At 45.4% G+C, this 21,779-nt stretch overlaps 1 protein-coding gene across 1 annotated transcript in view; it reads left to right on the top strand.

Moving 5' to 3' along the window:
• The window catches only part of LOC115206848 (roundabout homolog 1-like), a 454,555-nt gene that overhangs the window by 147,188 nt on the left and 285,588 nt on the right, over positions 1 to 21,779 (top strand). Inside the window, 1 exon segment of the mRNA XM_029774026.1 lies at positions 4,214 to 4,306. Within this exon segment, the coding sequence (XP_029629886.1) occupies positions 4,214 to 4,306 (93 nt within the window).

Consider the following 21,779-nt stretch of genomic DNA (forward strand, 5'->3'; position numbering starts at 1 on the left):
AGGCCTGGTTGTGGACCAGCCTATGAACAACTGAGAGAAGAGGCCTGGTTGTGGACCAGCCTATGAACAACTGAGAGAAGAGGCCAACAAAGACAACAGAATCACAACAGAGATTGCAGGAAGAGATCGAAAGCCCAGAGGCACAGGAAAATGGAAAATATGAGAATCATGAAAATCTCTAAGGGAAGACCTACCCTGTTTTAAACAAGTCAAGTAGTTACAGTGCTCTAAGCCCATTCAGGATTAACATGGGCAGTATAATCATCTTTGGGGCATCATCCTCTGCTGCTGTACAGTGCTGTAATTAACACAGAAAACTATGTTTTCTCTTGCATATATCTGGGGATAACATCATTATATAACCCCTTATGTTGATTTGAAACTGTTTTGTTTTTTAAGGTCACAGATAATGAATGCTATTTAGAATCAGAATGAACAAATTATTTGTTATCTTGTTTTTGTTTTAATTAGGTTATAAATGCCAGCCATGTCTTCTGTTACATTAGCTGTCATTTTCCACATGAAGATTTAAGAGGCAGGGTGTAATTAATCTGCTTTAGAGGTGTTGATGGCAACGCAACAACAATGTCAGAGATCTGGTTCATCCTGGAACTGGTGTCATAATACAGTGTTTCCCAACCCTGGTCCTCGAGTACCTCTAACAGTACACAGCTTCGTTGTAGCCCTTGGCAAACACACCTCATTCAACTCATTGTGGGCTTGATGAGTAGTTGACAATTTGAATCAAGTGTGATTGTCCAGAGTTGCAATAAAATGTGTACTGTTGGGGATACTGGAGAACCAGGTGTTGTGTCTTTGGGCACCATTAAACTGAAGACATGTTTATCAAGATAACTCCCCGTAATTATTATTACGCGATTAAACTGATTAATCGTTTAACTGTAATTAACTAGGAGATTGGGGCACCAAGGGAAATATTCAGATTACAAAGTTATAATTTTCCTAATATAACTTTCCTATATTATAACATTATATATTATATTATAGTATAGGCCGATTATCTTCTGGTTTAAATTGTGTATTTTACCTCGCGTCCAGTCTCATTCCAAACATCGTAAATTGTTGTATCTGCACGAACTCAGTCTTTACTAAGAGTCATCCATACATCAATTGTCTTAAAATCATTTATTTACTAAACTAAGTAATTCACAGAAAGCATACAAACAGTAGGTATCGTTACAAAGAATTGGTAGAGGAATGTGCCCTAGTGGGCTAAACAGGCATGGCTGGTGTCTTGTTAAACAAAGGGTCATAAAGGGCAGCTGAGGAGGCACACAGAGTTCATTAATATTAACAATTGATATGCTAATCCTTTGCACATGAATGCTCACTCATTCGGGAACAATTGCAATCAATATATATTTACGCTCAGTGTGTCGTCGGGATCCTTGTTGGAGAGATTTTGTCCTGTTGGAGAGTTTTTGTCCGCGTTCTCTCTCTCTCGGTTAGAATGGATCTTTCAAAGCGACATACATTAATGTCGTTATAGAATGGACATTTCGTCGGTCTTCACGTTCGATGATATCGAGTACTTAGCTGCAGACTAATAATTAATATCAAAGACTTGTTCTTATTCTGTCGGTATCGATAGTCTAAAAGTTAACCACGTGGTGTAGTTAACTTTCAGTAGAGGAATTGGATGGTCAAACCTACTGGCCAACTCGTCATGGAGTGGAGGCCTGGTCTCGTGAAAGAAAATCAGGGTGGGGGTTTTATTCGGAATGACAGGAGAAGGCTGTGTCATGACGCCAGGTCTCGTCTGTGTCCCTGAGGGTGTGCCGATGACTGATTTAAGCTTTGAACAGAAATACATTCTATCACATTAACATCAGTACATAGCATCTCAACGTATTCCAAATAGCTTTATCCTTATTAATACATTTTATACAAGTCCCATAGCTGAGGCTACTATAAACAGTATTATGGTAATATGGCTATATTGTCTCTTCTGAGTATCACAAAATTGTACCAAGCAGACCAGTTTGTAGCTGGATTCTTCACCGATCTTTTATACCTTCTCCAGGACATAAATGTCGTTCGGTTCCCCAATTCTGTGAGTTGGAAGAATTTCCTTTGTCTCTCTATGAAACCCCTCTGTGTCTCAACTGGGCCATGCGGCAGGACATTCTCCTTTAGAATTTTACGACCCCTTCACACAGGGCGTGGGTGGGGGGAGGCAGGTTGGGGGATGGTGCAAGGAGGAGGGGGTCAACTGTCCTCCCTGTACTCAAAGAGGGCAACGTCATGACACAGGGTTGGGAAACACTGTCATAGTATGTGTCAAAACCTTAATCAGACAGACAAAGAAACTCATTCTGTCTTCCTTGATGTCTGTGTTCCATTCTGTGTTGAGCCTGATTCAGAACCTTGTCTGTGTTCCATTCTGTGTTGAGCCTGATTCAGAACCTTGTCTGTGTCTATATGTGCATGGTTCTGTTTGTCTTGTTGCCTCCCCTTGGTTCTGTTTGTCTTGTTGCCTCCCCTTGGTTATGTTTGTCTTGTTGCCTCCCCTTGGTTATGTTTGTCTTGTTGCCCCCCCCCCCCCCCCCCCCCTGGTTCTGTTTGTCTTGTTGCCTCCTCTTGGTTCTGTTTGTGTTGTAGTTGTGTCAGTCGGAGCAGAGCAGAACCACTTGTTTCTGTAAACAGTAACACAGCACAGCGAGAGACGTTTCTGATAATAGGATGTTCCCAGCATGGGGCTCTTAAACTGTCCCAGCGTTGCTCTAACTACAACACTACAGGACCAGTAGGGAGCAGGACCACTCCATTCATGTGGAACGCCTCTGCAACATGTCTCTAGTATGTTGTTTTCTTGTCGCCAAATTTGTCAAAACAGTTTTTTAGCCTTGTCATACTGTGCTGTATTTATCGTGTTAATTCAAAATGCTATGTTTCTTAATGCTGTCAGACTTCCATAGAAATAACTAAGACAAAGGGAATAGGGGTCATACTGTTACACAGTCTAGTGATCCAAAGTGCTCTCCAATGATCTATTCAGTCACTCCGTCTGCTATTTTTCCCCACTGATGCCAGATCCCATTGAGGAAACAGACACTTCCGACAGACTGCCTTTCAGTCAGCTGGACAGTTTAGACCTCCTTTTATTAACCCCCCTCACCTCCCCCCAGCCCAAATTAACCCCCTGTCAGCGGCCCACAATGAGAGTGGGCATGGCCCAGGCTGATTTATCCCACGGCTACCCATCGTGAGGGCACAGTGGCCCCCAATGGCTCCCATCTCCCCATTAGCCATACGCCCAGCCCTGTTGGCCTCTCTCCCTCCCTCACCCACTCCCCTGTCCCCCCCTGCCCCCTCTGTCCCGCCCTCACACAGCCTGTCACACAGCACAAACCTGTCACCCTGTCTGCTGAAGAGACAGTCAGGCAAAACACTGATGTAATGGGAGAGGGATCACAATCAAAGGACTGATTAGCAATTAATTGGCTGTAAAAATAAGTGTCGGCATCAGTATGTGTGTCTGTGTGTCTGTGTGTCTGTGTGTGTGCGTGTGTGTGTGTGTCTGTGTGTGTGTGTGTGTGTGTGTGTGTGTGTGTGTGTGTGTGTGTGTGTGTGTGTGTGTGTGTGTGTGTGTGTGTGTGTGAGACAGAGAGAGAGTGTAGGTGTGTGTATGGTTGGGTCCTAAATCAGGGGAGGAGTGCCCTAACCCTCCCCACTCTGCCCTGCCCATATGGTCCTTCAGGAGTGCAGCCAGTCATGGCTGTTGGGAGGATAGAGGGACTCCCATTCTGCACACACACACAGAGACATACACACCACAACCACCACACCACAACGCAGAATGGGGACACACTACCACAGAGCCTAGGAGATAGACAACCCTTCAGTCTAACAGTTCTCTCCCATTGAGGCTGACATTATCCCCTGACGGATCTATAAAAGAAAGCTGATTGACACACTGTGGCACTACTGTCCAGGATTATTATTGTCTCAGTCAGGGTTTCGTTGGATATTATTTTGAAGACTGTTGGATCTTGGATACAGCCAGAGATGTGGGTGGGTGGTCCCTCCCACAGAGGGTATAGAGTGGGTTGGCAGTTGCACCTTCTGAGTCTGGCACTGCTGAGTGTGTGGTGCTGCCTGTGCCAGATGGGCATAGGGGCATGGGCACTGGCCGTGTCCGGTGATGAGAGTGTGCCAGGGGTCTCAGTCTCTGTGGTGTTATTTCCGACAGACACGGGCGCTGCCACTCAGGACGGGGCCAGTGAAGGGGCCACCTCGGCCCCCACCTCGGAACACGAGGATGATAACTCCCTGGGCTACACAGGTACTGATGCTGCTTCCTGTTACTATGGTCAACTCTTCTTAGTGTGTGTGTGTGTGTGTGTGTGTGTGTGTGTGTGTGTGTGTGTGTGGTGTGTGTGTGTGTGTGTGTGTGTGTGTGTGTGTGTGTGTGTGTGTGTGTGTGTGTGTGTGTGTGAAAACGGTTCATGACTAATGGTAAATTCTCAATTCATGAATTGCTCTTCAAATCATCTCCTGAATTGACTCAGTTAAATGTTTCCAATGACTCTGTCATGTCCAGTCCTCTCTCTCCCTCTTGTTGCAACACATACTTTTCTATCAGAGGTTCTCTTGAATTTTCTCATGTTCTCTCTATCTTATCCATCCATCTGTAAGTCTTTATGCTGCTCAAAGTTGTATTTATGAAACATTAGTCATTGATAATGTGAGGTTGGAGGAATTGATTACACTGGGTGAGGCACAATAGTGACTAATGGAAGGACGTGGGTTTTAAAGTTGTAATCGTGACATTATTTTCTGCATAGCAACTGTCATATTCTTTCTGAACTTATTCTGTCACACCTGGTATATAAACCTCTTATCCTCTGTAGTTATCAGAGATTACAATATGCATTTTGGGGATGATCTTAGTGTAGACATCTTCTATATGTTCGCTGTATACCATGTTAATGAACAGAACACTGTGAGTAACTGAATCAGGCAAACTGCCTGTGTCTCCAACACTACCTAAGAGAAATGGAATCAAACGTGTTGATCATTTTGTGAATACATTACCAGAGAATAGGTTTCCATTTGTGAGTACAGAAAGAGGAGATGTGTGGGAGAACGAGGCGAAGTGTGCTGAGTGGTGTTTCAGTTGACATAGACGGTGTCTCCCATGGTCAGAGGGCTCTGTGGGGTGATGAGGAATAGGAAATGGGACCAACCTGAGGGACTGAGCTAACACACACACACACACACACACACACACACACACACACACACACACACACACACACACACACACACACACACACACACACACACACACACACACACACACACACACACACACACACACACACACACACACACACAGGGACATGGTCTGGAGCTGATTACAGATGAGGCGTGTGTTTGGTTTGTTTTTGCATCGTCTTCCTGACATGAGGGGAATAGAAGTGTCTCCACTGTGTTGTCACTGTGTGTGAGGAGCCCTGGTGATTTACCGGACCTCACACACAGCCTCTCCCAGCTCCAGGAAGTCTCCTGCAGAAACAGGAAGTTCAATATGAACTGCTAGAGCCATTACCAGGGTCCATCACCGTGTGTGGTGGAGAATTGGATGGGATCGCCAAGAAGGAAAGGTTTAGTATCCCAGTAAATATGGGGATCGCTGCCAGTGTCACAGAAACATCTGAAAATGATATAATGTAAAGCTGATACAGACTGGTATGTCTGTATTGCTTCACCGTTTCTGTACCTTGACATACAGAACATGGACTAGCTAAAATCCACTATTTCTGTATTGTTGTGTCACTATTAGAATGTAACTGAATACAAATCAGAGTTACATATTGCTCTTTAAAACTGTTTTCCCTGTCTTGGCATGATTCATGTGAAGATTTAATCTGGAAAAATCATATAAGTTCTGCCTCGCTGCATATGGGTTCACGGTCAGGGTGGGAGGCGTTTAAACCTGTTTGAGTGGCCCCCTCATTAATCTGCTATAATGACAGTTCCAGGAGTTCATCTTTAATCCGGCCGTTTAATCCCATCCGTGCATGGAATGAGGGAAATCGATCTGTCCCAGCCAGGGAATTGGAAATGAAACTATTAGGTGAACTAATAATTCAGTCTGCTGCTGATAGGACAGAGTGGGCTGCAGCCAAGGACTCCATTTACACACAGCCTTCCTGGGTGGGACTGCAGATTAGTTTGAAAGCTGCCAGGAGTAAAATTGAAGTTCACCTTGAGAGGGCCACACGATAAAGTATCGGATCCTTCATGTGGTTCACTGCTTTTATTTTTGCCATTGAACCCCCTTGTGATCATTGTGTCCTTGATTGAGAAACAAGTCCATTGATTAAGAGGTAAATCTCACCATGTAGCTGAGGTAAGTGGCAGATCCCAACAGGCAACAGAGGATATTCAGCTGAATGAGAGCAGGGTGATATCTGTCCCCAGGAGAGGACAAGTTCGCTGTGACACCACTCCATACAGGGCCCTACAGAAGTATGATGCGGTCTGACCTTTGTATTAAGGTTCTATCAGAGCACAGCAATCTATTGGACCGTTGGCTTTCATACTGTTCAAATTCTAAATGCAGCTCAAGCTTTTTTCTCCGACTGTCAACACAATCAAATGAATAGAGGATACATACCGGAGACACGTTGGTTGGGAATTGTTGGGAGGTGCATTTTTGGTCTGTGCGTACCCCGCGGATGGTGGTCTCAGAACCACATTCTAGATTCATGCTTTAGGGTTACTGTAAATAAATGACACTTTACTCATAGTTCTAACACGTGTCTATCCAATATGAGCAGGTTGTATGATCATTGTTACATGTCCACGGTGATAACTCCTAGGATAATAACAGACTGGAATCGCTTGATGTGTTGAAGAATGACTATAAAGCATTTATTATCAGCCTAACTGTTATTATCAGCCTAACTGTGTGTTTGGAGGATCTCAAAATACCATAATATAACTTTCAATCTATGGCGGCAAACTCTCGACCTGAAGTTTACCTGAGTGTTAAGATTGGTGTTTTTTATGCTTCTCTAACAGACTTCATTGTTACTCTCAGCAGCCAGCCAGCCTGCCAGTCAACCAGTCAGCCAGTCAGCCAGCCAGCCAGTCAGCCAGCCAGCCAGCCATCCAACCAACAAGTTAGCCAGACAGCCAGTCAGCCAGTTCTCACAAATTGCATCCTGAAGTCAAAGTGCATTGTAAATGTATGTCCATAATAAAGGAGAGTGACCGGATTCAAAACAGAATAATTAAAGTTACATGCTAAACCCCCAGCAGCACTTGCAGTATGTTAGCTGCCACACTGCACTGTAGTTGGCAGTGACAGACACCCAGAGAGGGAAAGGAGGGGAGACAGGTCTTTGGTTCTCCTGCTGTAACATGAAAGGCTGAGCTTGACTTTAGAGCAGTCCATCTCAGATCATCTCCCCTCACTGTCCACAACTACCACTGCGTCTGTCACACATCACAAAGGATGGCAGCGATCACAGCGCCGCCTGACAATCTATTTGTCCGTTTCTGGAAATAAACACGCAGAGGAAAGTGAGGAAATTGAAGGTCGCCGCACTGCCACTGTTGATTGGCTGTAGAACAGAATGGGTCTAGACAGCCGCTATATTTCATATTCTCTCCATGCGTGTGCCCCTGAATGTCTAGTGTTAGACTTTCACTGTAATAACAGATTGGTTGATGGGAAACTAGAGAGCTGATGGTCTGAATGAGAGATGGTAGATGCTTTTCTGACTGAATAGATGGAGATGGAGAATGCCAGGCCAGGCAAGCCTTCCCCATCACTGTACTTCTCCACCCTTATCTTTCTGCTTCAGGGATCTAGTAGTTGTATTGCAAGTGATCAAAGTAAGGGCACATTGTTCTATGTTGTGTCCATGAGGTCTGTGTTGTGGGCTGTGTTGATATTCATGGCCATGGTGGGTGAGTGGGTGGGTGAGTGGGTGAGTGAGTGAGTGAGTGAGTGAGTGAGTGAGTGAGTGGGTGGGTGGGTGGGTGAGTGGGTGGGTGAGTGAGTGAGTGGGTGAGTGGGTGGGTGGGTTATATTACTTTGTTTATCCCTGATTGATGTGGAGGTGGAGTGGCACTGTGCGGCTGGCTTGCTGGCTGACAGCTTTACCGTGAGAAAGATGTACAGCTCTACTCCCCATCCGTCCTCTCCTCTCGTTACATACTCTGCTCTGGCCTTGAGTCCCCACCCTGCAAACCAATCAGCCTGCCTGCCTGTGTCAGCCCACCCACATACATTACACCAGAGTTCCATCTCTACAGTGCTGCATCCCCTGTGTGTGTCACGTCTCCACACCAACCCTCCTTCATGCTCATCAGTGGCCCGGTGCTCATGATGCAGGGAAAGAGAGGGGTGTTCGTGTGTAGTCAGCCGCTCTCTCTCACGTCCCACTCGATACAGAGCTGTTCCACAACCCCCCCCCCCCCCCCCCCCCCCCCCGGAGTGACAACATAGCTGCAGAGCTGATCCAGCTTGGAGGAGCGATCCTACTTCAGATGTAATTGCCTTTAACCCGGCACGGCTGTCCTGCAGAAGACTTCCCCACAGCCTGTTTTGTGTAGGGCCACAGAGCCTGGATGGTGACCCTGTTCCCTGTCCAATCTCTTTTCATCTCTCTGATCCTCACAGCTTAACTTACCGCGGTCCCAGGAAATAGCTCTATTAACCATTCCACTCAGAGCTGGGCCAGCCTAATGCTGTCAAGAGGGGTTGGAGTGGGGATAAGATTGGGTAAAATAAAGAGAGAGAAATGGGGTTTAAAAAGAGGGAGAATGGGGTTAGATTATTCAAATCCAAATATCAAATCAAGTCAAAATATTGGTCATGTACACAGTTTTAGCAGATGTTATAGCAGGTGCAGCGAAATGCTTGTGTTACTAGCTCCTAACAGTGCAGTAAAAATGTCAAACAAGTACACAAATAATAATTAAACCTAGAAACAAGAAAATCCATGTTTGAGGTTCAGGGTTAGAGGAATTACATTGGTTTAATGGCTGATGTTATGATTATCATGGAAGGAAAGGTGTAAAGTGGGTCTGATTTTGCTAAGTGCTAATAACCAGCTCCGCCTCCTGTCCTCCCCAACACCATCTCATATCCAAACAGAGAGACTCCTGGGTAATTACAGTGTTTTTCTGCCTATCATGTGAATAGGCTACACTCTGCACCAGCTGTGGGGAGAGAGGGAGGGAGGGAGATTTAATGCCTCCCTTTGTATTGTGCCTGGATGTCCATATGGTGTCTTCATGACTGTCAGGCAGGTGCATTTTTGATTACCCAAATTGAAGGGGACAGCGTGTAATATTCAGTGGTGGAAAAAGCACCCAACTGTTAAACTTGAGTGAAAGTAAAAATACCTAGAAATAGAAAATGACTCAAGTAAAACTGAAAGTCACCCAATAAAATATTACTTGAATAAAAGTCTAAAAGTATTTGGTTTTAATTGTACTTAAGTATCAAAAGTAAATGTAATTGCTAAAATATACTTGTATCAAAAGTAAAGGAAAGTATATATCATTTAAAATTCCTTATAATAAGCAAACCAGATGGCACCATTTTCTTGTTTTTATTTATTTATTTATGGATAGCCAGCACACCAACACTTAGACATCATTTATAAATGAAGCATCTGTGTTTAGTGAGTCCTCCAGATCAGAGGCAGTAGGGATGACCAGGGATGTTCTCTGTTTAGTGAGTCCTCCAGATCAGAGGCAGTAGGGATGACCAGGGATGTTCTCTGTTTAGTGAGTCCTCCAGATCAGAGGCAGTAGGGATGACCAGGGATGTTCTCTGTTTAGTGAGTCCTCCAGATCAGAGGCAGTAGGGATGACCAGGGATGTTCTCTGTTTAGTGAGTCCTCCAGATCAGAGGCAGTAGGGATGACCAGGGATGTTCTCTGTTTAGTGAGTCCTCCAGATCAGAGGCAGTAGGGATGACCAGGGATGTTCTCTGTTTAGTGAGTCCTCCAGATCAGAGGCAGTAGGGATCACCAGGGATGTTCTCTTAAGTCAGTGAATTAGACCATTTTCCTGTCCTGCTAAGCATTCAAAATGTAATGAGTACTTTTGGGTGTCAGTGAAAATGTATGGAGTAGGAAGTACATTATTTTCTTTAGGAATGTAGTGAAGTAAAAGTAAAAATAGTCAAAGATATAAATAAAGTAAAGATACCCCCAAAAACTACTTAAGTAGTAGTTTAAAGTATTTTTATTAAGTACTTTACACCACTGGTAATATTAAGAAAAGTAATCCAGTGATGAGGATCTCTTTGTCTTGTTTTCAAGCCATGTTGTTTATAGTGCATCACTGTCACTGCTGATTTCATTAGCTAGGTTGTTGCCATGGGTGGGGTGTTCGTTCGCCCGCCCTGTGTGGTCGTGTCTTCTCCTCTAACCAGACCTCCACCTTGACACAATGTAGAGATCAGAGAGAGCTGGGTGGGAGAGGATAGCCCCTGTAGCCTCAACCTTTGCCTAAAGGTGTGCTGGGTTGTGCTGAGGGTTCTGATAGCAATGCTCCCAGGCTTTCCATCATGTCTGGACTTGTGATCACACATCAGGGTTATTTCTTTATGCAGTTGAAAAAGAGGTCAGTGTTCGGCAGTATTCTCTGTGAGGGGGGGCCTAGTATAGTATATTATCGTAAATGATAAACTGGGTGGTTTGAATTCTGATTGCTGAAAGCTGTGTTATATGAGACTGTATACCATGGGTATGACAAAACATTTGTTTTTACAGTTCTAATTACTTTGGTAACCAGTTTATAATAGCACCTCGGGGGTTTGTGGGATATGGCCAATATATTCCTTAATTATATAGTAAATTATAGTATAGTAAAATAAAAGTATAGAATATTATAGTATAGAATATTATATTACAGTAGTTACAGCTGTTAGAAGGAGCGGACCAAGATGCAGCGTTTTTGTAGTTCCACATATTTATTAAAAGTGAAACTGAATGCAGTACACTGAAATACAAAACAAACCGTGACGCGGAGTACAACACACTACTCAAAAGACAATAACCCACAAACATGCAGAAACACCCCTACTAAATATGACCTCCAATCAGAGGCAACGAGGACCAGTTGCCTCCAATTGAAGGTCAACCCAATAAACCCCAACCTAGAAATAGACAAACTAGAATTACAACATAGAAATAGAAAACATAGATCAGCCCAAAAACACCCCCTGTCACGCCCTGCCCTACACGACTATAGAAAATGACATCTTACTAGGGTCAGGACGTGACAGTACCCCCCCCCCCAAAGGTGCAGACTCCGAATGCAAACAAAAACCCCAAAAAGCAACCACAAAAAAACACAAAGGGAGGGTAGGGTGGGTGACTAATGTCTATGGCGGCGGCTCTGGTTCCGGGCGTAGTACCCCCACCGCCGGCTGATCCCCCCGCTTCTGTATGTCCGGAGGAACCAGACCATGGATCATTGCCGGAGGCGTCGGACCGCCAACCGCTGCTGAGGACTCTGGGCTAAAGGCCGCCGCTGAAGGCTCTGGGCTAAAGGCCGCCGCTGAGGGCTGAGTGCTCACAGCAGGCACTGGCTGTACCGGGTTATGGACGCGCACTGGAGGGAGAGTGCAAGGAGCAGGAATCGGTCTCACCGGACTGGGGAGACGCACTAATGGCCGAGTGCTCCCAGCAGGCACTGGCTGTACCGGGTTATGGATGCGCACTGGAGGCCTGATGCGTGGGACTGGCATAGGAGGCGCCAGACTAGTAACACGCACCTCAGGGCGAGTGCGGGGAGCAGGAACAGGATGTACTGGACTGGGCAGACTCACTGGAGGCCTGATGCGTGGGGCTGGCTTTGGAGGCACCAGACTAGTACCACATACCTTCAGGCTAGTGCGGGGAGCAGGAACAGGACGTACTGGGCTATGGTGGCGCACTGGAGGTAGAGTACGTGGAGCAGGCACAGGGTACACTGGGTCTTGGAGACGCACTGGAGGTCTGGAGCGCACAGCCTGCACAACCCATCCTGGCTGGATGGTCACTGTAGCCTGGCACGGGCGGAGCGCTGGCACAAGGCGAACTGGGCTGTGCTGGGGGATGAGGGCTGCCGTGCGTAGAGCAGGCGCAGGATAAACTGGGCCGAGGAGACACACTGGCGGCCAGATGCGCTGAGCAGGCACACTCCTTCCTGGCTGAATGCCAATCTAAGCCCGACAACGCTGAGGAGCTTGCACCGAGCGCACCGGGCTGTGAATGCATATGGGCGATACAGTGCGCATTTCCGCATAGCTCGGTGCTTTCCTCATCACCCGCTCCCCACAGTAAGCACGGGGAGTTGGCTCAGGTCTCCATCCTGACTTAGCAAACCTCCCCGTGCCCCCACCCCCCCAAAAAAAAGTTTGGGGCTGCCTCTCGCACTTGCCTTTCGGTGCATATAACGCCTCGTAGTATCGTCACTCTGCCTTCGCTGCCTCAAGTTCCTCCTTCGGGCGCTGGTACTCCCCAGCCTGACTCCAGGGTCCTTCCCCGTCCAAAATCTGCTCCCATGTCCATTCCTCCTGCTGCTCCTTCTTTCGCTGCTTGGTACTTCTTTGGTGGGTTATTCTGTCATGGTTGTTATAAGGAGCGGACCAAGATGCAGCATTTTTGTAGATCCACATATTTATTAAAAGTGAAACTGAATGCGATACACTGAAATACTAGAAACTGCACAACAACAAACCGTGCCGCAGCAAGTACAACACACTACTCAAAAGACAATAACCCACAAACAACATGCAGAAACACCCCTACTAAATATGACCTCCAATCAGAGGCAACGAGGACCAGCTGCCTCCAAATGAAGGTCAACCCAATAAACCCCAACCTAGAAATAGACAAACTAGAATTACAACATAGATCAGCCCAAAAACACCCCCTGTCACGCCCTGCCCTACACTACTATAGAAAAAGACATCTTACTAGGGTCAGGACGTGACAATAGTATAGTATAGTGTAGAATATTATAGTATAGTATAGTAAATTATAGTATATTATAGTATAGTATAGTAAAGTATAGTATATTATAGTATATTATATTATAGGGGTTGGTGTGATGAGGCAGATGAGGCCTGTACTAGATCCCTGGCTGGCAGCAGTGAGACACAAGGAAGCCTCCAACGATGATAAAGATAGGGCCCAACTCCTCAGGTTAGTACAGACATGAATGTCCTGGACAGGTGAATGTATACATTATTTATGAGCCCAGAGAGAGTATAGACACCCACACACCTGGGCCAGGTGTGGATTACCCAGGTAACAACGGCTAATGTCTTCAGGGAGCCCCTTTCACACAGACTCACAGCTACATGGAAACAGTGCTGTACAAAGTCAGATGTTTGGAAATAGCACTTAAAGCTCTCTGCCAAAATTGAAAATCATTTGAAATAAATAGCTTCTACTCATCAGTTTATTAAGACGTCGTTGAAAATAGATTACATTTTTTCAAATAGTGAAGTGTTATTTAAGTTTTCTTCCTGAATGGACTGCCTTCAATTCGAATTGACCCCCAGCCCTGGTATCAGTCAGCCAGAGGAGGCTGGTGGGAGAAAATGTGGGAGGACGGGCTCATTGTAATGGCTAGAATGGAATGAATGGAATGGTATCAAACACATCAAACATATGGAAACCACATGTTTGACTCCATTCCATTAATCCCATTCCAACCGTCACAATGAATCCATCCTACTATACTGTAGGTCCTCCCACTAGCCTCCTCTACAGTCAGAGCACGTGTCTGCTAAGCCTCCTGGTCAATTAGGCCTCTTTATGAGTCCACAGACACCCTGCAGTCTCGTAACTGTCAGCTTTATGATTAGGACAACTGTTACTCATTTTAATGGATATGTATGAAGCTGCACAGTCGCACGCCTCGCACAGATGAACACTATGTCTGTGGCTCTCTGTCAGTGCTGTTGGGACGTACGAGTGCTGGGAGAGGGGTGTCAGTGGTCGCTGGCTGTGGTTCAGCACCTGTTCTCAGGACATTCGCGCGTGGTGTGAGGTCATCAGAGCCAGATCTCCCACGATCATATTTATTACATTCATCACAGAGCCAGTTTGTTTTGGCAGGTGATCGCACCGGGGAGAGAGAGAAGAGACGTTTTATTTGAGAAATGAAGGGAATGCTTTTAGCATGAAGCATTGTGTTGTGTTGTTGTCTGCTCTGGGTCCATAGAGAGAGATCAGTCACTGTGGTTGGGTTTCCCTCAAACTATTCCCTCAACCACTGAACAATGATATTATAAGTATACAATTGGAAACGTTCAAGGAGCAGTGTAGAATCACTTGGAAAACCACAAAAAGAAAATGGCCGACTTCATTTCCATTTCTGTGGCAGTATAGGTCATTGATCTCAGCTTTTCTTATATAATGAAAGAGACTTATAGATTTGTTTTGTGAAACCATAAGAAAACAAACACCAGGAGGAAACAAAGTGAAGGGTTTGAATATTTGTTTTAGCTCTCAAAAGATCAAGGTACACACTTTAGGAGGATAATTTATCCCTATCAATTTGAGCTTTTCATCCCTTGGTCCCTCCATCCACATAGCTCTAAGCATCAACCTCTCCTTCCTTCTATCCCTCCCTTAAGCTTTTCCCTCCCCCATAATCGAAAACATTCCCTTTAAGTGAGATTTGTTTTTTTTTAACCATTCCTCTCCCTTACTGAACGGTTTGTCCTGTCGGAACTAGTTTCATTTGGTTTGTTGCAACTGGGGGTTGCTGAAGGAGATTAATCAAAGGAAGGTACCCACTGTGCCAAGACATCAATTCAATGACTATTCCACTTTGGTTAAATGTCATTAAAATGACGTGGAAGCAATGCTGATTCAACCAGTGTGTGCCCAGTGGGTAGTGTTAGGTCTGAGAACATGGGTGTTTCTCAATATGCAACTGTGCTCCACACTCTCATGTGCCGAGTGCATTCTCCGACCACGTTCTCTTGAGTATGTTCTTGTGATGATGAGAGTGTGGAGAATGGATAAAACAATACATTTGAGAAGCACTCGCACTCCCCCTACTGTATTACCTCCCACTCCCCCTACTGTATTAGCTCCCACTCCACCTACTGTATTACCTCCCACTCACCCTACTGTATTAGCTCCCACTCCACCTACTGTATTACCTCCCACTCCCCCTACTGTATTACCTCCCACTCCCCCTACTGTATTACCTCCCACTCCCCCTACTGTATTACCTCCCACTCCCCCTACTGTATTAGCTCCCACTCCCCCTACTGTATTACCTCCCACTCCCCCTACTGTATTACCTCCCACTCCCCCTACTGTATTACCTCCCACTCCTCCTACTGTATTACCTCCCACTCCCCCTACTGTATTACCTCCCACTCCCCCTACTGTATTACCTCCCACTCCCCCTGCTGTATTACCTCCCACCTCCCCCTACTGTATTACCTCCCACTCCCCCTACTGTATTACCTCCCACTCCCCCTACTGTATTACCTCCCACTCCCCCTACTGTATTACCTCCCACTCCACCTACTGTATTACCTCCCACTCCCCCTACTGTATTACCTCCCACTCCCCTACTGTATTACCTCACACTCCCCCTACTGTATTACCTCCCACTCCCCCTACTGTATTACCTCACTCTTCACCCCCCATTCACTGAACCTTCTTCCAGCCACACATTGGCAAACAATTTACTTCATAACTATCAGCTAGCTATATGTGAATCGCAATAATGTTGCTAACCAGATAGTTTAACAGGCAAACATGACCTAAAATGAATATTATGCAAGATAGATGTCAAATCTTTGTGGGTACCTAGCTAACAATTCTTTGTTGCTATCTGGCTAGCTACCAATACTAGTAGTTAGCCCTATTGACTTATTATGTGCTTGCTATCTACGGTACGTAGGCAGCTAAACATGCAAAAATTAACACAGCATGTACTTATTAACGTACCTAGATAAAATATTGTAGTCAGGCAACATATGAGATGTGAAGAGGTAACATTTCATACCCGAAATCGGAGTGTATTTTCTCTCGCTTCAGCTCAAATAATGGCTGACATTGATTTCAATACATTTTCAATCATTTTTTAAGTGGTTGCGTCATATTTTCTTTGCATACAGTGCATTCGGAAAGTATTCAGACACCTTGAATTTTTCAACATTTTGTTAGTTTACAGCCTTATTCTAAAATTGATTAAATTGTTTTTTTTCCCCATCTTCAATCTACACAATCAATACCCCATAATGACAAATTAAAAACAGGTATTTAAAAGATAAAACATTTAATATCACAATTACATAAGTATTCAGACCTTTTACTCAGTACTTTGTTGAAGCACCTTTGGAAGCGATTACAGCCTCAACTCTTCTTGGGTATGACACTACAAGCTTGGCACACCTGTATTTGGGGAGTTTCTCCCATTCCTCTCTGCCGATCCTCTCAAGCTCTGTCAGGTTGACTGGGGAGTGTCGCTGCACAGCTATTTTCAGGTCTCTCCAGAGATGTTAGATTGGGTTCAAGTCCGGGCTCTGGCTGGGCCACTCAAGGACATTGAGACTTGTCCCAAAGCCATTCCTGCATTGTCTTGGCTGTGTGCTTTTAGGGTTGTTGTCCTGTTGGAAGGTGAACCTTCGCCCCAGTCTGAGTTCCTAAATGCTCTGGAGCAGGTTTTGATCAAGGATTTCTCTATACTTTTCTCCCTTCATCTTTCCCTCAATCCTGACTAGTCACGCAGTCCCTGCCGCTGAAAAACATCCCCACAGCATGATGCTGCCACCACCATGCTTCACCATAGGGATGGTGCCAGGTTTTCTCCAGACGTGACGCTTGGAATTCAGGCCAAAGAGTTCTATCTTGGTTTCATCAGACCAGAGAATCTTGTTTTTCATGGTCTGAGAGTCCTTCAGGTACCTTTTGGCAAACTCCAAGTGGGCTGTCATATGCCTTTTACTGAGGAGTGGCTTCTGTCTGGCCACTCTACCATAAAGGCCTCATTGGTGGAGTGCTGCAGAGATGATTGTGCTTCTGGAAGATTCTCCCATCTCCACAGAGGAACTCTGGAGCCCTGTCAGAGTGACCATCAGGCTCTTGGTCATCTCCCTGACCAAGGCCCCTCTCCCCCGATTGCTCAGTTTGCACGGACGGCCAGCTCTAGGATGAATCTTGTTGATACTAAAGTTCTTCCATTTAAGAATGATGGAGGCCACTGTGTTCTTGGGGGCCTTCAACACTGCAGAAATGTTTTGGTACCCTTTCCCAGATCTGTGCCTTGACACAATCCTGTCTCAGAGCCCTACAGACAATTCCTTTGACCTCATGGCTTGGTTTTTGCTCTGACATGCACTGTCAACTGTGGGAGCTTATATAGACAGGTGTGTGCCTTTCCAATCATGTCCATTCAATAGAATTTCCCGCAGGTGGACTCCAATCAAGTTGTAGAAACATCTCAAGGATGATCAATGGGAACAGGATGCACCTGAGCTCAAATATCGAGTCGCATCTCTTATCAAGGCTAGTTGCTTCAAAACAGACACAGAATTTAAAAAGTATACTGCATAGCTTAGTTTTAGTCCACACAGAACAGATCAATGTTATTGCGTGTGTAGCGAAATGCTTGTGTTCCTAGCTCCAACACTGCAGTAATATCTAATAGTTCACAACAATACATACACATCTAAAAGTAAAATCATGGAATTAAGAAATATATAAATATTAGGATGAGAAATGTCGGAATGGCATTGACTAAAATACAGTAGGATAGAGTATAGACATGTGAAATGAGTAAGCAGTATGTAAACATTATTAAAGTGACTAGTGTTCCATTATTAAAGTGACCAGTGTTCCATGTTTATGTACATAGGGCAGCAGCCTCTAAGGTGCAGGGTTGAGTAACCGGGTGGTAGCCGGCTAGTGACAGTGACTAAGTTCAGGGCAGGGTACTAGGTGGTAGCTGGCTAGTGATGGCTATTTAACAGTCTGATGGCCTTGAGGTAGAATATTTTTCAGTCTCTCAGTCCCAGCTTTGATGCACCTGTACTGACCTCGCCTTCTGTATGATAGCTGGGTGAACAGGCCGTGGCTCGGGTGGTTGATTTTCTTGTTAATATTTTTGGCCTTCCTGTGACATCGGGTGCTATAGGTGTCTGCAGGGCAGGTAGTTTCCCCCCAGAGATGCGTTGGGCAGATCGCGCCACCCTCTGGAGAGCCTTGCGGTAGCGGGCGGTGCAGTTGCCGTACCAGGCGGTGATACACACTGACAGGATGCTTTCAATTGTGCATCTATAAAAGTTTGTGAGGGTCTTAGGGGCCAAGATTAATTTCTTCAGCCGCCTGAGGTTGAATTGGCACTGTACGGGTGGACCATTTCAGATTGTCAGTGGCGTGTACTCTGGGGAACAAAGCTTTTCACTTTCTTCTCTGCGGTCCCGTTGATGTGGATAGGGACGTGCTCCCTCTGCTGTCTCCTGAAGTCCACGATCAGCTCCTTTGTTTTGTTGACGTTGAGGGAGAAGTTATTTCCTGACACCACTCTGTCAGGGTCCTCACCTCCTCCCTGTAGGCTGTCTCGTCATTGTTGGTAATCAGGATCAGCGTAGTGGAGGTGTTGTTTCCTACCTTCACCACCTGGAGAGGCCCGTCAGGGAGTCTAGGACCCAGTTGCACAGGGTTCAGACCAAGGGCCCCAAGCTTAATGATGAGCTTGGAGAGTACTATGGTGTTGAAGGCTGAGTTATAGTCAATGAACAGCATTCTTACATAGGTATTGCTCTTGTCCAGATGGGATAGGGCAGTGTGCAGTGCAATGGCGATTGCTTCATCTGTGGATCTATTGGGGCGGTATGCAAATTGAAGTAGGTCTAGGGTGTCAGGTAAGGTGTAGGTGAAATGATCCTTAACTAGTCTAAAGCACTTCATGATGACAGAAGTGAGTGCTACAGGGCAATAGTCATTTAGTTCAGTTACCTTTGCTTTCTTGGTTACAGGAACAATGGTAGACATCTTGAAGCAAGTGGGGACAGCAGACTGGGATAGGGAGAGATTGAATATGTCCGTAAACTCTCCAGCCAGCTGGTCTGCGCATGCTCTGAGGATGCGGCTAGGGATGCCCTCTGGGCCGGCAGCTTTGCGAGGGTTAACACGCTTAAATATCTTACATTGGCCACGGAGAAGGAGAGCCCACAGTCCTTGGGAGTAGGCCACGTTCGTGGCACCGTGTTTTCCTCAATGCGGGTGAAGAAGGTGTTTAGCTTGTCTGGGAGAAAGACGTTGGTGTCCGCAACTTTTCCCTTTGTAGTCCGAGATTGACTATAGACCCTGCCACATACGTCTCGTGTCTGAGCCATTGAATTGCGACTCCACTTTGTCTCTGTACTGATGTTTTGCCTGTTTGATTGCCTTAAGGAAGGAATAACTTCACTGTTTGTATTTGGCCGTATTCCCAGTCGCCTTGCTATGGTTAAATGTGGTGGTTCGCGCTTTCAGTTTTGTGTGAATGCTGCCATCTATCCACGGTTTCTGGTTTGGGTAGGTTTTAATAGTCACAGTGGGTATAACATATCCTCTACTTTTCCTGATCAACTCAGTCACCATATCTATGTATTCATCAATGTTATTCTCAGAGGCTACCTGGAACATATCAAAACAATCTTGAAGCATGAATTCCGATTGGTCAAACCAGCGTTGAATAGACCTCAGCACGGGTACTTCCTGTTTGAGTTTCTGCCTATAGGAGGGGAGGAGAAAAATTGAGTCATGATCAGATTTGCCAAAGGGAGGGCGGGGGAGGGCCTTGTTGACCACTGAGTAGCAGTCGTACAATTTTTTCCAGAGTGTGTACTACAGTCAATGTGTCGGTAGAACTTTGGTAGTCTTTTCCTCAAATTTGCTTTGTTAAAATCCACAGCTACAATAATTGCGGCCTCTGGATATGTGGTTTCCAGTTTGCATAAAGTCCAGTGTAGTTCTTTGAGGGCCATCATGGTATCGGCTTGAGGGGAAATTTACACGGCTGTGACTATAACCGAATAGAATTATCTTGGTAGGTAATACGGTCGACATTTGATTGTGAGGCATTCTAGGTCGGGAGAACAAAAGGACTTGAGTTTCTGTATGTTATCGCAATCACACCATGAGTAGTTAATCATGAAAAATACAACCCCACCTTTCTTTATAACTATCTACGCGATGTACTGAGAACCCAGCTGGCTGTATGGACAGGGACAGTATATCCCAAGTATATGTTACAATCCCTGATATCTCTCTGGAAGAAGATCCTCACCCTGATCTTGTCTACTTTATTGTCCAGAGACTGAACATTAGCGAGTAATATACTCGGAAGCGGTGGATGGTGTGCATGCCTCCTGAGTCAGACTAGAAGTCCACTCCGAATACCTCTTCTCCACCGGCTGTGTTTTGGAGCAGCTTCTGGAATAAGTTATATTGCCCAGGGGGGTATGAACAAAGGATCCAATTAGGGAAAGTCGCATTCCTGGTCGTAATGCTGGTGAGTTACCGCCTCTCTGATATCCAAAAGTTATTTTCGGCTGTATGAAATAACACCCAAAGAATTCTGGGCTAATAATGTAAGAAATAACACAAACCAAAAAACGAAATACTGCAAAGTTCCTTAGGCGCTAGAAGCAGAGCTGCCATGACTGTTGGAGCCATTTCCCTTGACAAATAGCAATCATGACATCCCTTAAAAGGTAGAACATGAGTCAGCAATAGCAGTGGAATAACCTCATCGAGTGATAGCATTGTTTGGAGGCACACACACACGCACGCACGCACGCACACACACACACACACACACACACACACACCACACACACACACACACACACACACACACACACACACACACACACACACACACACACACACACAGACTCCGCGCCCTCACCCCAGGGTGTAGGCTACCCGGACAACCTCATCAAGAAACTGTAGATTTTCCCCCTTCTGTCTTCCTCCCCCTTTTTCTACCCGCTCTCCTGCTCCTCCCTCTCTTCCTCCCCCACCACAATACCATGTCTCCTCCATACTCTCTATTTTTCCTCCTCCTCCCCCTCTTCCTCCCCCTTCTCCTCCTCCCCTCTTCCTCATCACATGGCCATGTCTCTCTCCCTCTATTCCTTTCAGCCCTGCGACCTGGCAGGAAACTCAGCTCTTTTGTCACTGATTTAAGATGTCAACGTTTCCTAAATTTCCTTTCAATTTTTCTGACAGTCTGGTAAAATGAATACCAATGCTAAGCTTTATCACAGGCTTCTGAAGCTAATCTATTTTTTAGCCCAATGTGCTGTAAAATCCCTCTTTATTGTGAGATTATAAAATAATGATTTTCTGGCAGACATTAAATAACGTTTTGCTTGACTGAATGTTGATGTTCAACCTTTTTCTTTGTCAGCGTATTTAGTAATTACAAATGACTTGACTGTTACAAAGTAGTGAAAAGAACAGAACACTGGTAATTGATGAAGCAACAATGTAACTAAGAGGTAAGTGAACAAACGTTGTGACATCATTCACCATGAGAACACGGGGTTTGTTTTACTTATAGAGCTCCACTGCTGGTCAGGGTCTTGTCCAGCAGCTTGTCATGCTCTGATTGGCTGAGGAGATCATTGTGATGAGGGCCCAATAAAGTTGAAGACAAAAGCATCCCTTTGCTCAGTTACTGCTCTCCCTCTCTCTCTCTGTCATTAAAACCTCTCCAGTCACTAAACCAATTAAGCCAATTAAGCATGAAAACACAATGCTACT

Source organism: Salmo trutta, chromosome 13, assembly GCF_901001165.1.
Source record: "Salmo trutta chromosome 13, fSalTru1.1, whole genome shotgun sequence".
Taxonomy (NCBI): Eukaryota; Metazoa; Chordata; class Actinopteri; order Salmoniformes; family Salmonidae; genus Salmo; species Salmo trutta.